This window comes from Folsomia candida, unplaced genomic scaffold (assembly GCF_002217175.1).
Source record: "Folsomia candida strain VU population unplaced genomic scaffold, ASM221717v1 Fcan01_Sc002, whole genome shotgun sequence".
NCBI lineage: Eukaryota > Metazoa > Arthropoda > Collembola > Entomobryomorpha > Isotomidae > Folsomia > Folsomia candida.
This window is the reverse complement of record NW_019091194.1, coordinates 12833785-12849483: the sequence shown is the minus strand read 5'-3', so window position 1 is coordinate 12849483 and position 15699 is coordinate 12833785. Positions and strand designations below refer to the sequence as shown.

General features: G+C 36.3%; 4 protein-coding genes across 8 annotated transcripts; 3 read left to right on the top strand and 1 right to left on the bottom strand.

Moving 5' to 3' along the window:
• Positions 1-13: 13 nt before the first annotated feature.
• Positions 14-1194, top strand: LOC118434569. The gene is made up of 5 exons (XM_035848366.1): positions 14-111; positions 181-265; positions 355-630; positions 731-762; positions 840-1194. The coding sequence occupies exons 1-5, from the start codon at positions 71-73 to the stop codon at positions 1129-1131; spliced, it is 726 nt and encodes a 241-aa protein (XP_035704259.1). The 5' UTR covers positions 14-70; the 3' UTR covers positions 1132-1194.
• Positions 1195-1709: 515 nt separating this feature from the next.
• LOC110842813 (zinc finger protein 765) lies at positions 1710-6779 on the top strand. Of its 4 annotated transcripts, none has more exons than XM_022088637.2 (14): positions 1710-2014; positions 2471-2819; positions 2911-3067; positions 3152-3378; positions 3445-3490; positions 3564-3644; positions 3745-3788; positions 3871-3921; positions 3991-4013; positions 4112-4239; positions 4300-4390; positions 4467-4658; positions 4759-4862; positions 4927-6779. In XM_022088637.2, the coding sequence occupies exons 2-14, from the start codon at positions 2570-2572 to the stop codon at positions 5360-5362; spliced, it is 1830 nt and encodes a 609-aa protein (XP_021944329.1). In that variant the 5' UTR covers positions 1710-2014; positions 2471-2569; the 3' UTR covers positions 5363-6779. The 4 variants fall into 4 exon arrangements, with proteins under 4 accessions (XP_021944329.1, XP_021944328.1, XP_021944327.1 ...); XM_022088636.2 differs by having other exon boundaries at positions 1710-2345; XM_022088635.2 differs by having other exon boundaries at positions 1710-2819.
• On the bottom strand, positions 6458-12732 carry LOC110842812. Of its 2 annotated transcripts, XM_022088634.2 has the most exons (12): positions 12563-12732; positions 11930-12167; positions 11751-11852; positions 11383-11667; positions 11066-11161; positions 9812-9822; positions 9611-9745; positions 9392-9504; positions 9197-9322; positions 8804-9108; positions 7109-8651; positions 6458-6984 (listed from the first exon to the last, which is right to left on the bottom strand). In XM_022088634.2, the coding sequence occupies exons 2-12, from the start codon at positions 12068-12070 to the stop codon at positions 6812-6814; spliced, it is 3030 nt and encodes a 1009-aa protein (XP_021944326.1). In that variant the 5' UTR covers positions 12071-12167; positions 12563-12732; the 3' UTR covers positions 6458-6811. The 2 variants fall into 2 exon arrangements, with proteins under 2 accessions (XP_021944326.1, XP_035704620.1); XM_035848727.1 differs by lacking the exon at positions 11066-11161.
• A 62-nt stretch (positions 12733-12794) lies between these two features.
• LOC110844109 (endoplasmic reticulum-Golgi intermediate compartment protein 2) lies at positions 12795-15642 on the top strand. The gene is made up of 10 exons (XM_022090233.2): positions 12795-13129; positions 13199-13354; positions 13429-13518; positions 13885-14011; positions 14122-14261; positions 14379-14498; positions 14564-14592; positions 14679-14825; positions 14911-14953; positions 15027-15642. The coding sequence occupies exons 1-10, from the start codon at positions 13009-13011 to the stop codon at positions 15422-15424; spliced, it is 1371 nt and encodes a 456-aa protein (XP_021945925.1). The 5' UTR covers positions 12795-13008; the 3' UTR covers positions 15425-15642.
• Positions 15643-15699: the final 57 nt, after the last annotated feature.

Genomic DNA, 15699 nt, shown 5'->3' with positions numbered 1-15699 from the left:
ATATACATACTTTTTTTAACCAATTGTACGGTTTCTCAAATTACAAAAAAAGTGCTCTGCTCTAAACCTCATGATGGGACGACACAAACAAATCGAATCTATCCTGTTACAGTACGCATTATAGATTTTGATATTCATTGAGTCTCCGTTGCATTCATTCACCAAAAATTTTTTAAACAGGGAATTCACATCGAACGAGGAACGGTCAGAAAGGTCTATGCAAATCCTTAATCACCAACGGTCTACTATTTATAACTTACAGCAGGTATGCCCCATTCTATGATATGGGCTTGTCATATATTTAACACTGTTCGTTTAAATTAATTTCGTTGATCTTTACAACTACTTAAAAAGGAACTAGAACAACAGAAAAAAATCTCTTCCAATTGCAATCATGATTTTGATATTTTTAAAGAAAATCACCTCATTCAACAGCAAGTTCTGAATTTGAAATCAACATTGCAAAAATTAAAAGAAGCACAAAAACAAATTCTTAGCAAGGATACTTGCAATATTAATCAGAACCTTAACCAAATATCGCCGACACAACTTAATCCTAAATTGCAGCATGAAAGTCGTCCACATGCAGAGTTTACGACGCCCTCCTTGGACGCAAGAGATTATATTTTGGTACTGGAAATTCTGATTACTTAACAAGGTTTTTCATATGTAGAGAAATATGCACATTTAATATTAATTCTATGACTGATCTATTATTTATATTTTTAAGGAAAGTTTGGAAACCAGTAAACATTTAACACGGTATATGCTTACAGATATGAGTGGAATATAATATTTATTTCGTTCTATACTGATTAATTGATGCAATTTAATTGCAGGAAAATGGAGATACTTGAGCAAAAAATTGCATGGCTTAAGAAAGAACGCGACCAATTCTTTTCACATATGAAAGACGGGCTGAAATGGCGTCGAAAAATCGAATTGCAGCTATTTGACCTCAAGTCAGGATTCGTCAATGAAGAAGATGGAAATACGAACGGCAATACAATAAATACCGAATTTGGCGACATGATTTCAAGAAGGTCACGGAATGTTTGGAGAACAGCTCGACAATTTTTTACAGCGGAAGAATCTCAATTTTTTCTCGCCTCCACAAAAGTGAATGACTAATCTGAAGTAAATTTCAGTAAACTTGGTGTTTTATAAGCACAAATTAAATATTGCTAAATACTATCCCTATGTTTTTCATATTCATTTTAACCCCACTTCATATACATACATGAATTTGCTTTTTAACTCAAACAAGCATATCATCATGAAATCATGGTATCCAAAAACGAGGATCAAGTGCAAAGAATCCAATCCCCGAACCCGAGTATTTTTTTTTACCACGATTCGTCATGCATTGTACGAAATATCCTACTGTTGGTTGGTTGACGTACTGCACGAGCCAAGTGGGGAAGAAGAAAGCGGAGGAATGAAATGGAGTTTCGGCCCGAAAATCGGAGTTAACCCGTATCGAAACAGCCTGGCAGCTACCCCTTTTTTAGCCAGCGTTTGTACAACGACTGCCTGCCTACCATCGATATATATAAAAATATACATATATGTATCAACCGGACGGGTTTAAACAGCCACAATCCGGCATACGATGTTAATGGATAGCAAAATCTAAAGCATTATATGCTATCACCTTGCATTTTAACATCAACTGATGCTGGTGTCTTTGTGTTGTGCATCATTGCTTGCTTCCTGCCACCCTTTTCTGGCCTGGCTGCTGCGTGCAGTCCGATTCGTATTCTATACGTATGTATGTATATACCTCCTTTGTCAAACACCTCCAGCCTACTGGCCGCTCTTCCAGCAGAGGAGCGTAATTAAATTAAATTGTGAAAATTGTTCGAAATCTTGTCCCAAAGTCATGAGAAAAGCCGACCTGCTTCCAAATTCATAGAAAAACAGTTTTACCCATAAGCAGCAAAGGAGAAGTGAGAGCGAGACGAAGAGAAGAATTTAACGCAAACCCGGATTCACCCTTCTCCGCTTTTCTCTTGTAAATTAAAAAAAACTCATAAAGTCAAAAGCCCTTGACCATTTTCATGACAAAAATGTCACAATAATAGTTAGTTGATTGAGGCGATATTTGCGGTAATTAATCAACCAGGCAGGGGATTTACTACAGGGCATTGATCGATTTGGTCAATCGATCGATATAGGAGTGGTGGTTTGCTACTACATAGAGAAAGATGTGCTGAAAAGCAGAGTCCTTCACTTTCTCTATCCGAATTCTGAAACACATTATTTACTAGTTTTTTTATTAATTGTTCTTAATGTAAAGGCACAGTCAATTTCAGGCCTAATAGTGCGAATATTTTGGTGAGACTGTTGAGTGCAGAACACAACTAATTATGATATATTTTACTTTGTGAAACATTTTGTGCAAAGGACATTTTGATGGCAAACTCAATTTACGGAAGTGATCTCAATTTTTATTTTTGTTTTATGTTAGCTTCGTCCCTTCGACCCGTCCTGTCCGTGTCCTTCCCCTTCCTCCATAAACTCTTTTCCCCACCCCACCACATGTCAGAGTATCCGCTCCTTGAATAATATGGCCATAAGCAGCGCTACGAAACAGAGCATTCAGACAAAGGTTGACGACATTGAGACATTCATCAAACACTTGGACAAAGACTCGTCGCTGAGGAGAAACTTGAACAAACAATTTCTGGACATTGTACAAGAACAGAAAAATCTCTGCAAGACACCTTTCACAATTGCGAATGCTGCATCGGTACGAAAACAGGTGGAAGAGTTCCAAACGGGGCTAGAAACATTTAGACGTTGGGTAGTAAAACAGAGTAAGATATATTTTTTATTTATATTTTGAGACTAGCAAAGTTTATACTTGGAAATATAGCTTGTTATATATATTCATATTTTGTATTTCAGTTGCGAAAAACAAAGTTATACAAAGTGGAAAAATAAATCACTCACGGTTAACGGACGTAGAACTTCAAATGAACGTTGGACTGGACATTGACGAGAAAGAGAATGAAGAGTCTGACTATGATGAAAAAGACTTTAGCGATCTTTTCATACCACTAGGGTAAGTGTATGTGGGGACCAATTTGTAGGTCAAATATTATGTACTGCTGAAGTACATGTGCATCAACTATTTCTATGCATTTAGGAAAACTGGCTCAGCCCTGAATTTACCAGAGAAAAGGATCAGAAAGCAAGTTGTTCATCCCGATTTCGTTACCACACAGAAGAAACCCAAAGTTGAACCAACAGTAGACATGGAAGAAGACGAGGAAATCAATGATAATGAAAGCGCGTCATTTACTGAAAGCGAATCAAATTCGCCTTCAAAATTCAATGGAAGTACTAACAATAATGGACTTCCAGAATTTCCATGTAAGTCACCCTACATACCTGGCATTTTCATGCACAAACGAGTTATTTCCCTTCGTCTTAATTTAGGTCCCGTTTGTAAGAAAATATTCAGAAAGAAAGGACACATGACCAGGTACGCATAATTATAATAATACGCTGTTTGTATTGGAAATAATTGTTGTTACTATACTAATTATTATTTACAGGCACTTGTTAACACATGAACCAGAAAAACCATTTGCCTGTGAAATTGGAAATTGCACTAAAAGATTTGCGGCCAAATACAGGTTGGGTTTCAAATCTCTTAAACTTTCTAAATTTTCCAAGCGATTTGTTTAAATTGAAATAAATTAAAGTACATATAAAAATATATTTAACATATTACAGTCTACAAATGCATCTCTTAAATCGACACAATACTGACGCCAAACGTAAGTAGTTGGCAATTAATTATAGATTTTTATTACTGATTATCAACTCAAGTCCTCAAATGCTTTATTTATTATATTGCAGCGCATGACTGTACGATATGCGATCGAAGATTCACTTTAAAGAAGGAACTTGGTAATTTTACTTATTGCAATTCACAATATAAAGAGGTGGATGAGTATTTAATAAATTTGCTTGTTCCAGATCAGCATGTCCAGTCACATAAGGTAACAAAAATGAAAAATTAATGTGATGGCGGCGTATGCATGTAATATTATATTAGTATTAGGTATGTTAATATTTGTTTCTTTATTATTATTCTAAGGATGGGTTTAAACCAAAATTCCACCAGTGTGCAAATTGCGACCTCAAGTTCATTACTCAAGGTGATCTCGACTCTCATTTGGAGATGACCCATCCTGAAGGTAGCCATCCGTCCATATCTTTGAATTGGTAATTATTCACAATTTGAGTGTATTATTGTTGATTAATTTCAGAGTCGTTCATATGCAGTTTCAGCTCATGTGAAAAAACGTTCCCCCGAAAATATAACTTGATTCGTCATGAACGTACCCATAGCACAGAGAAATTGTATCATTGCGATGTATGTCAATCAACTATAAGTCCTTGTATATTCTCATACGGGGTAGAATTGGGTATATATTATATATATATTATAGGTATGCGACAAAGAGTTTGGTACCAAGAATGGCCTCCAGATGCATTTGCAAGCTCACGAATTGGAGGATAAGAACAAGAATCTCTCGTGCCATTTGTGCGACAAGAAATTTGCCGTCCAACAGAATTTAGAAATTCATATTGCTTTTCACAACCAGTCGAATGACAAGCCGTATTCATGTGAATTATGCGAGGTTTGTAAATATTATATATGTATAACCAACCACATTTGTACCTGTAAGACCATATCCTATAATATTATTTATACATCTTTGTTAATATATTTTACACTAGGTGCGGTTCAAAAGTGAGGAAAGATTGCAACGACACTGTGACACTCATGGATCCACTGAAGGAAGAATTTATCATTGTTCTTATTGCGATAAGCATTTTCCACGGTAAAAGTACAATTTTCATTCAATTTGAGTAGATCATGTATCCATTATTTTCTTTTTTTATTAGGAAGTATAATTTGATTCGTCACGAACTTTCGCATACTCATGGCAGAAGAAAACCAAAGGATGGCTTGCCCATTCCAATTCCTCGTGTCCTTGAAGAAAGAGAACGACTAAAAGAACAATTGCACAATGGGAACCGAGGCGCAGGCAGTTGCAATAACAAGAACAATGGAGCCGTTTCAACAGATGACGAATCTTGCAACAATGGCGTTAACAACCTTTATTCTTCTGGTGCAGAAGAATATTCTACAATTTCATCTCATGACTACCAGTCACCTCAAGAACCTAGCCGAAGTGGTTACAACTTTGTGTATCAGACGGTATCAAAATCAGAGCTGTACGCAACTTTATTTGGACACCAGGAGGAGAACTCTTCTGACGGAATCTCTCATACTTCTGCAAAACAAAAGTACCATGTACTAAAGTTTGAAAATTACTAGTACAATATTAGTAAGTATTTTTAAGTCAACCAGTAATTGGTAGTAGTGATATTTGTTGACAGTAACAGTTTCCTTGTATTCAGATCCAGTCAGTTGATTATTGTAGTTACCTATTCATGTATGTTATGTACTTTGTTGCCAGAAAGGTGTGCAGAGGGTTGTTACTTATGTATAAACTATAGTCAACAGTGGTAATTTACCACTGGAAAATATCAGCCCATATATATTACATAATTACCAGGCTGTTTTTCAATTGCAATCTAATTAGCAAAATTCGATTTAGCATCATCAGATATGTAGACTGCGTATATGCTTATACTACCTACCGTAACAAGTCTACTTTTTTGCAACAGTTATACGGTAAATGCCATAGACTTATGTAGACGGAACGAAGGTTTCCTTTGTTGAACTAGCTAAATATTGGTAAATATTAATGAATTCACAGACGTCGTTGTACTAATACTAAATTTTGGAGCGTATGCACAAGTGTCAACTGAGTCTTGCAGATTTGTGTAAATGTCAAAGTTTGTGTCAGTATCAGCAATTTATATATGTGTGAAGGACTGTAATAGGTTAAACATGTGATACAAATAATAGCCAATATATTTAGTTCATGCATATATACGTTGTACCTCGGTTGGAAGTCATTATCACGAATTGTTCAAAGTCTTAATACGTTTATAATAATTTGATATTTTGTGTCCTTAGCTTGATGATGCAAATTCGTTTGCCAGCACACTTATTTAAATATGAGTTGATTTTTTTGTATTACATAAGACTGACATGATCTTAGTGCTGTTAATTAATGTTTTTTTTTAAGTTTTAACGACAAAGTTACTTCTGATTTCACTACAATAGTACATGTATTATGGAAAATAAGGTAATGTGTGTAAGTATATTCTTGTGAAGCTTTATCTATCTACCTTACACAATTCATTCTGTCATTCAGTGTGTATTATTACTAACGTGTAAAGTAAAGTGTCTTGACGAGTGTAAATGACTAAAAATGGAGTGTATGCATATTTGGATAACTTCAATTTGCTACTTAAAATGAACCGACACCTATTGCAGTTGAATTACAAGAGCGAGCCGAGCTTAAAGTTGTAATATATAGTTTATTCAAGAAACGAGCATCTTGACAAATATAAAATTTAATTACTCTTAACATTAACTTTAATTAGTCAAATTCTGATCAATTTTCAAATGGCCCCAATACTCTTCACTAATTATAAGAGTCACTACACTTTATTTTACACCTCATAGTCATTAATCAGTGAAACATATATTCTACAAAGAATTTACTCTATCAGGCAGGAAGCATAGCTATTAAACACTCGGCAGTATACTGGTCACCAACTCAAACAGATCAAATGAATATCACAATTTCTTGTACGGAAATAAAAATTTCGCAAGACAATAGACGGAAAGAATTAATATTTCATTTTCACATTATTCTAAATTGAGGCGAGGTCGTTTTAGATCTGAATTGTCCTTTTCTTCAATTTTGTCCGGAGTTTCTTCACATTCATCAGGTGACAAATTTGTACTATCAATTCGATCCCTTTTACTGTTGCTACACCCCTGCAGATCACGGTCTTGGTTTGGCGTAGTATCGCCTTCACCTGGAGAAATGATACATAAAGAACAATACCCGATTCATTTTTAAACAAATTTACATAGTTAAACCAGTAATCACGAGGAGCACATTATTATAGTGTTCATGGAGGAAATAATTTAATTTCGTACCAAGCGTGGATTCATTGTCCTTGTTATTTGAGGTCATGCTGCTGTCGTCAATCTCTGCTTTTACCTTGGGTTCATCATAGTTAGAACGACAAGGGGAACACTTTAGAGGTGGCGGAGGGATTTTTTCGTCCTCCTCATCGCTGTCATCCAGAGTGATGACTTCGGTTTCATCCGGACCAGAATTGGTATTTGTATTGGTTATAAAATTTCTACGAGTCCGGCCTAACCCAGTAGAATTAGCAATTAATGCTGCAGAATAACAAACATTACTTTTACTAATTGACATTCTTGATTCCATTGTAGAGCCACTGTTTTGTAACACTGAAGACGTGGTTGTATTCGTTGCATTTTTGGTTGGAGATATATAGGGTTCGCAAACCAAATTTACGAGTTCAATCTGGATGTCATCGTCAGAGTTTTCTTCGATTGTAATACAAACGTTTTTCTTGGTATATTTGGATGGTTCGCTGTTTTCTCCAGGGGTGATTATTATGACTTCGTCATCGTCATCGTCATTAAGGGGGACTGACTTGCAATGCTTTGTTTTATCTTGAGCAGGGGAGAGCCATTTGTCAATTTTGGATTGAATAATTTTTTTTCGGTGTGATGGTGAACTTTTATTGTTTAGATTGATCACACAAGATGACGAAGGTACTTTCGTTGGAGATGGGCTGGAAAGTTTAAGAACACGAGAAGAATTTTCCAATAGAGGTGGTGGTGATTGTTTGACATTGGCGGATTCCAAGTCAAAGAGATTCATTCGAGAAGATTGCTCTTGATTATCGTCGGTTTTGTCATCTAATTCTTGCGTAGAGGACAAAGAAATGGGAACACAATTATTAGTATTAGGTTGAGCTGTATGAGTATCATCTAAATATATTATCTCGGAAACGCAATCCAAATCAGACTGTTCATTTGTTTCCATTTTCTTTGCTGTTTCTGAAGCAAGTTCAGATATTGCATTAATTTCTTTTTGTCTTTCTAAGAAAGCGGGTGAGAATGAGAGCTGTTGGAGATTGTCCCTGTTGTTGTAATTGTTTTTAAATTGACTTGTGCTTGTTGAGGATACTGATTTGGTTGAATATTGACTTTCATTCGAGTTAGTACTTGGTTTATTAAACAAGTTGGTAGTAGCAGCACCAAAACCCTCCTCACATGCAGTTGGCACGATTGATTTTTGTGCAGATTGTATTCGCTTTTTGCCAGTCGTTTTAGGAGACGACTTGGAAGACTGGGGGACCTCTTCTATATCTTCATCTGAAGATATTTTAGTCCAAGCATCACGAAATTTTACACCAAATTTTGATTCCAATTGGTTAAGTTGGTCTTTAAGCTTGTCCTCCATATCGATGAGTGGGACTGATTTGACAGAAATAATCTTTGGCAGATTAAATTGACGACGAAGTGTTCGATCTGATGGACGATTAGTACTTTTAACCTTCGTGACCAAATCGATCACATCCTTACGGTTATTCGATGCATTTGCCAAACCGATCCGCATCTTTTCACCCTCCTGGGTATCAATTGCTACCTTCCAAGGAACCTATTTAGACAAGTCAATTAGTAATGCATTCTTAAGAATATTACGTGAAATAATAGTTTGTCGAGACTCAAACGTATTGTTTTGAGGTAAAGATATGTTAGACTTAAGTAGTATCCACTTTTTGAATTTAGACAATTTATAAAACCTCTTACATTTTTAGTAGAAGACATAATGAAGTCTTGTTCGGTTTCTTCTGTCAGGTCATCATCGTCTTCGTCATCTTCAGGCCAAGATAAATTATCTGTGTCTTTGCTCCAAGTGTCGTTAACGCTGGTGTTCTGTTGAGACGTAGACGAACGTGTTTGTTTCGGGGGGATTCTTGCAATATTTTCTTCCTCTGAAGAAGATTTGAATCTGAACGATGCAAAGCTATTTGAATCTTCATCATCAGCTACGACTAATGTGCTTGGTGTTGATGATGGAAGCGATTCCAAAAAATTCTGGACAGGCTCATCTTCTGAATAGTAAGCAATGCTTAAAGACATATCAATATAAACCTGGGTACTTGTCATAATATGACAAGTGCATTGGTTATATGGGTATACCTTCACTATCCGAGTAATTGATTTGACGACATAGACGGCGGTTTATTCTTACTTCTTGAGATCGCGGTTCGTCAATTCTATCACGTTGACTAAGGCCTTCGTCATCACTGTCGTCAAAATTGCATCCTAATAAAACGCAATTAAAATCATCATTTCGTTTACCTTGTTAGTGTGAAGCAAGTTATGACATTTTACCTTTAAGCACCGTGACACACATTCCACATCGGTATGTCAAATTTGTGAGTCCTCCACATTTCATGTGGACAGCGGAAGCACCACACCCACCACATCGGATGAGTTTCCAATCGCTGAAAGAAAAGATGAAGTATTATGTAAATCACCTAAAGTTTTGTATAATATCTAAAATTGATAATTGACAATTTGATCAAACATAAGTTTTACATATCTCCATACCCATACTCGTCAGCTACTTCGTCACTGGTCCTAAATTCCGGTCCTGATGGACACAGGCATGGCTGCTTATCACATTTATTATAATGTTCATTTAATTCTGCATAAGCGTTGGGTTCAGTCTCCCATTTGGCATCTCTACAGTTTAAGTGCAGACGGTACATTAATTGTTTTTGGACTTGTATAATAAAATTTCACTTTTACCTGTCAGGTACCTGAAATTATAAATATCATATGTTCAATATTTTTTTAACCCTTAGCCGAGGAGAAACGGTAACTATGTTTGGCGTTGCTGCGGGGCGTTTCGATGACCACAATTGTGATCATTCGGGAAGCCAAAAAATAATTAAAATCTGACAAGTTCTAAATCTGGAGACTTTTATCATATGCGTTGCTTAGATTCGGGAGGATTTTATAAATGCTCAATACGGGAGAACGGCAAAACACGTTAGGAGAAAATTAGCTGCGGGACAACGTCAATAAATATGGTACTTAAATTGATGAGTATTAAAATTTTACAGTGTAACATTGTAAAGCAAAGTTGCATTATAATTAGAGAATTATGATGAACTAAATATGGTCTATGGTGCAAGATTTTGGGATGCAAAACTACTCAAGACATTTGTAAAATTTAGCTATTGGTCCCAAACCACACATGTTTGTGGATGTGCATAAGGGGTTTTTCTTACTTGGATCAAAAGTTCTTACTAAATTTATGCGTACATTTGGTATATTTTAATTTTTTAATGCAGCCAAGAACTCAATCTAGACGAGGAGATTAATTTGATAATTGATGAGTTTGATAAAAGGTGTATATAACCCCTTATTATTGGCGAAGCTAGTTTTACCTCATATTTTGTATCTTAAATGATCCCATATACCTTTATAAATTATCTTAGATAGTTGGTGCACTAACCAAAATATTTGTCGAGCTTCTGGAAAAACCCGAAACTAATTTCTCCCACTAGTTTTTCATCAACGTTGAAATTTAGCAAAAATGAACATGTCCTGGCAAACCAAGATTACACGAGATGGGTGTGCTTTGGCCTCAATAACTTTCCGTTATAAATTTCTTGAATAGTTTTAGCAGTTAGTGAACCAGAGTCAAAAATTTTGCATGCAACCCATCCTATGCAAAGCAGGGGCGAAGTTATATGAAAGTGACCTAGTGTTACCACGGACGATTCTGATCCAAGGCCCTAAAAATTTTAGTTTTTAGTGCCAACGTGTTTTGCCGTTTCCCGAATCAGCTAAATAATTTTTACCACGGAAATATCCGTTGTCCCGCACCTGACATGGAAACGTGAAAACGTGAAAAGCCGTTGACCCCGAAGGCAGAGACTTTTCTTGTGAACGGCTTTTCACGGTCTCCCGAATTAAAGCAAAAAGTCTAAAACGTTTTAAAACGGTCTCCCATGGCTAAGGGTTAAATAATTTAATTTAATCAGGAATTCGTACATAAATGCCTTGAAGCCGCATTTCGTTGCAGAAATGATCCTTGTTGTTACACAACGGACATTTAAAATGGTGTAAACCAGATTTATCGGCAGATTCCTACAAAAATACCAAGCTATTGACACTCACTTATGAATAATATTGATTTATATTGGTCATTATGGAATAAATGATCGCAGGATATTTTCGCGCGAAAATCACGTGCCCACTTGATTACATTGGGAGCGGGGTGAAATTCAATTTAAACCTGCGATCAGTTATTCCTTACTGCCCAATAGCAAATGCCGAACAAACGTCGAAGGGCATAGTTAGCTTCTTACCATGATGCATCTTCTGTGGAAAATGGCAGTGTTGTTGTTACAGCAAGGGGATTTAAGTGGAAACTTTTCGTTTGAAAAGTCAGAAAAACAAATCGGACATTCCCAGGTCTTTTTTGGAATCTTAATGATGGGTTTCTCGCGATGGTTTACACAATACGACTCGTAATTGCCGATAAATTGGTATAGACATCCTTGGTCTAACCCGCAAGAGTAGTGAAAGCTCATTTTGCATGATTTTACCGAGCATCCCACAGTAGCACGAACACCTTTACAGTACTTGCATTTCTACTTAAGAAAATTAAATTGAATGAAATAAAACCCTTGTTGAAGTTAGTAGTCTTAATGTAGTAGGAATTAGGATTGCTCACCAGTTTTTTTCCTCGGTTTAATTCTTTTTTAATATCTTTAGGAAGAAATCCTAGAATCCCTTGGTCATCTGTACCATTTTGACTGAGTCCAGCAGAAAACAACTGCTCCAATCAAAATACAAGTCAGGACTTAAAAAAATAGAGAAGCAAAATGATATATGATATAGAAAACAACTCACCATGCAAAAATAATGGACCGTTATTCCCTGGTAATGGTACATTGTGCCCCACATTAACGTATCGATAGTCGATTTATTGCAGAAATCGCATCGCTTCCCTCCGGGCATCTGTACCTTCAGCTCGACAAGCCCAGGATCCATAATGATACGCTATGGAGAGACTCCAGTCTAGTGAATACGTACCTTGACCTTCACTCTTCGTCCTGCCTGACTAGAAACTTGGACAATTGACGTACATCTATATTATTGTCCAAAAACAAAACAAAACAAAATAAGGAAATTAATTATCCCAGATTAATCATAAATTAAGCTAAATGCGTGGTCTGTATGCAGTGAGATTGAGGGTTTTGAACGCAACTGGATCTGGCCTTAGAGACGTGAACAAATCAATTTCTATAATCTTGGGCCAAGATTCTTGGCTTTACTACATTTTAGTGCCAACGGCACAGTTAACATGCAACATGACATGTATTCAAATTCAAATACAAATGGATAGGTGTGCAATTTACAATGTTTGTATGCTCTGGAAAAAATAAATTATAAACTTCTTGCTTGCTTGTTTATTTATAACTAATCTAACTGCGGAACTTATTATTACAATAATTTATTATTATGCTGGAGAAATACACTCACCTTTGACGACTTTTTCCACTACATGCTCAGTCTTCTCTCCAGTCAGTCTCAAAGAAATGCAGGCAACAATTAATTGCAAGAAACAATCCACAATTGCCAACTTTTGTCGACTTCCTGACGTTCGATTATCGAGGTTGTGAGCGAAAGCGGGCTTCTGCTGATCGATTCGAGCAACGTGAAATGCACGTGGAGACGACAACGACCATTGAAATGAAAGCCAAGCGCGAATCATGCAATCTGTTGACACCTCATTCATCTTCAACACCCAACTTGGTAAACACAAATAATCAACAATTTACAGTTTACAATTGTTTCGTCAATTTAAAAAATTGTTAACTACGAGTAGTTGTGTCCTACTCTCAACTCGACTGATTTTCTATAATCATGATTGAGTTTGAATAAAGTAAAAGTTCGTCATATTAGTAATTGTTTAGTTAATCGTAAACATGTCGGGCCAACCCCAAATCCGAAGAAGAAAGCCGGCTGTGCTGAAAGCAGTTGAAGAAATGGACGCGTTCCCTAAGGTTCCAGAAACTTGCATAGAAACGACCTCGTACGGAGGCACAGGTAATAGTCAGTAATAGAATATTCGATAGAATCTCTCGAGCTTATTCGTGATTATCGTATTACTTGCAGCATCAATCGTGGCCTTGATAATTATTGCATGGCTCGTTATCATGGAGTTTAGCTACTTTTTAGACACCGGGTTCACATTTAAATTCAGTCCTGATACTGACCTTGACGAGAAGTTAACTATCAACATTGACTTAACAGTGGGCATGCCATGCTCAAGTAAGAAAATTCTAATGATTAAGCTAACTAAGTTAATGACGATGAGAATAAAATTCTCACTTTTGTTTATTTAGTAATTGGGGCAGATATTGTGGATTCGACAAGCCAAAATGTTATGAAATTTGGAGAACTGGAAGAGGAATTCGTCTACTTTGAACTTTCAGGTATCAAAATTGTTTGTTTGAAAATTCTCTGACAACTTTTAGCCCTTAAGCCAGCATTGTTAGCTTATATCGAGACAGTTTCAAACAGGACCTAGCACAATCGCAAGCTCATTTTGGCAGGGTCCAATTTGACTCGACGCTAATTCAGCCTTCACTTTAATTAAAACCTAAACTTCGCCCATTTGTAACTAAAACGAGTCTTTGGTGTAGTGTCTAGTGAGCAAGCAAATTACACTTGAAATTTAGAATGTGATAGTTATTCACATTCTAAATATACTAAATATTTATATTGTTATAAAACATTCCGAATTTGGAAGCCATCCTCATATAATAATCGTGATTTTAATCAAATTATTATTATTTCAGAGAGCCAAAGAGCATATTTTAATGCTAAGGCGAGGCTCAACTCCTACCTACGAGAACAATATCACTCCTTGCAGAACCTCTTATGGAAGAATGACTTTATCAACATGTATACGGAAATGCCAAAACTGTAAGTATGCAAGCAAAATTCAATATGTGTATGGATGGAAAACTAAACAGAAATTAACCCTGTCCTATGTTTAATGATATTAATGGCTCGTGTCTCTACTTTTATGACAGTACCTCTCATGAAAAATTTGACCGTGGTCCTGCGATGGCGTGTCGGTTGTATGGATCTTTGGAGTTGAATAAAGTCGCAGGGAACTTTCACATCACCGCTGGAAAAACGTTGCCGTTACCAAGAGGTCATGCTCACGTAGGTAAGTCCAAGGTTGATGGTCTTTAAAATTGTGCTGACCACCACCACACCAATCATTCCGATCCGACTTCCACTCTATACAACCTGGCAACCAATTCATCCATCGTTTTTGTTTCAGCTGCATTCATGTCTAACAGGGACTATAACTTTTCTCATCGAATTTACAAGTTTTCTTTTGGGGATGGAATGCCTACAATTGTGCACCCATTGGAAGGGACTGAAGCAGTTGCTAATATTAGTACGTGTGTAGTAAACAAATTCCGACAAAAAATAGAAAATAATTTCATGATCCTCTAATTGCAGACCACATGTCGTACCAGTATTTTATTCAGGTTTAATAAATACTCGAAATATCTTTTTCCATAAGGATTTATGCCGTCATCTTTGTGGGAATAATAACAAAACAAATATATTTCAGGTCGTCCCTACAATAGTCAAAACTAGGTTTAAAACCTATCGAACATTTCAGTATTCTGTACGAGAATTACCTCGAGAAATTGACCATGAAAAAGGATCACATGGAGTTTCTGGAATATTCTTCAAATATGACATGAGCGGTTTAAAAGTGAGAAAAATCTAGCGTAATTAATTAATACTCTGGTATTTAATGAACGTATCTTAAATTATGTATCTAATAATTTGTGATGTAGGTAGTAGTTGAAGAAGAGGAATATCCAGTGTGGCGATTTTTAGGTCGGTCGAAATTAAATAGTATTTATATATATTTAAAGCTGACTATAAATCAAATATTCTGTCCCATTTTTAGTTCGTCTTTGTGCCGTTATTGGAGGGGTTTACACCACCGTGGGCATGATGTATAATCATCTGTCGGTATTGGGATGCAGTTTCAGAAGGTTCCGAAGGCCAACAGATAAAACACACGATTATACTCGAATCGGCGGATCCGAGTCCTTATCTGCATCGCCATCACCCCTTGTATCAAAGAACGTCAACCCCATAGTTTCCTCGTCCTTATCGACATCAAATGTCAGTCTATCCCAACCCAACTTTGAGTCGCCAGTAGTTCAGTTTTTGGGACAAGAGAAATCCCCATTATTATGTGATATAGCAGCGGACTCTGACTTTGCAGTTACCAATTTGGAGAGTGAAAATCCTAATAATGTTTTGTTACCAGATATTTTGTCATCACACACATCTAATTGAATCGAGCTGAATATTTTATGTTCGAGTTTAAAGTCATTATATTTTGGAACTAGAAATGTCACGTTCCTTGGAGGATTTCTAGAAATCCTCCAAGGGAACAGTCAAAGGACCCTGATATGTATAATAATGTTTATAAGAACGAACTGCCTAATAAGTTGTGATAATCTCTGGGTTATTTTAATTTATGCAATAAATTTTTTTGCACACAATTAAAACTACATGCATGCAAGTTCCATTCTCCATCTGTCACGATTTAAACCAAGCATTTACTAAAC

Coding starts and splice junctions, on each gene's coding strand:
- LOC118434569 (XM_035848366.1), top strand. CDS start 71: ATGATGGGACGACACAAACAAATCGAATCTATCCTGTTACA. Junction 112..180: donor ATCGAATCTATCCTGTTACA/GTACGCATTATA, acceptor TTTTTTAAACAG/GGAATTCACATCGAACGAGG. Junction 266..354: donor CTATTTATAACTTACAGCAG/GTATGCCCCATT, acceptor CTACTTAAAAAG/GAACTAGAACAACAGAAAAA.
- LOC110844109 (XM_022090233.2), top strand. CDS start 13,009: ATGTCGGGCCAACCCCAAATCCGAAGAAGAAAGCCGGCTGTGCTGAAA. Junction 14,262..14,378: donor AAGAGGTCATGCTCACGTAG/GTAAGTCCAAGG, acceptor TTTTTGTTTCAG/CTGCATTCATGTCTAACAGG. Junction 14,954..15,026: donor TCCAGTGTGGCGATTTTTAG/GTCGGTCGAAAT, acceptor TCCCATTTTTAG/TTCGTCTTTGTGCCGTTATT.
- LOC110842812 (XM_022088634.2), bottom strand. CDS start 12,070: ATGGATCCTGGGCTTGTCGAGCTGAAGGTACAGATGCCCGGAGGGAAG. Junction 11,853..11,929: donor CGGTCCATTATTTTTGCATG/GTGAGTTGTTTT, acceptor TGATTGGAGCAG/TTGTTTTCTGCTGGACTCAG. Junction 9,505..9,610: donor GAAGTAGCTGACGAGTATGG/GTATGGAGATAT, acceptor CTTTTCTTTCAG/CGATTGGAAACTCATCCGAT.
- LOC110842813 (XM_022088637.2), top strand. CDS start 2,570: ATGGCCATAAGCAGCGCTACGAAACAGAGCATTCAGACAAAGGTTGAC. Junction 3,068..3,151: donor GATCTTTTCATACCACTAGG/GTAAGTGTATGT, acceptor CTATGCATTTAG/GAAAACTGGCTCAGCCCTGA. Junction 3,491..3,563: donor AAGAAAGGACACATGACCAG/GTACGCATAATT, acceptor TATTATTTACAG/GCACTTGTTAACACATGAAC.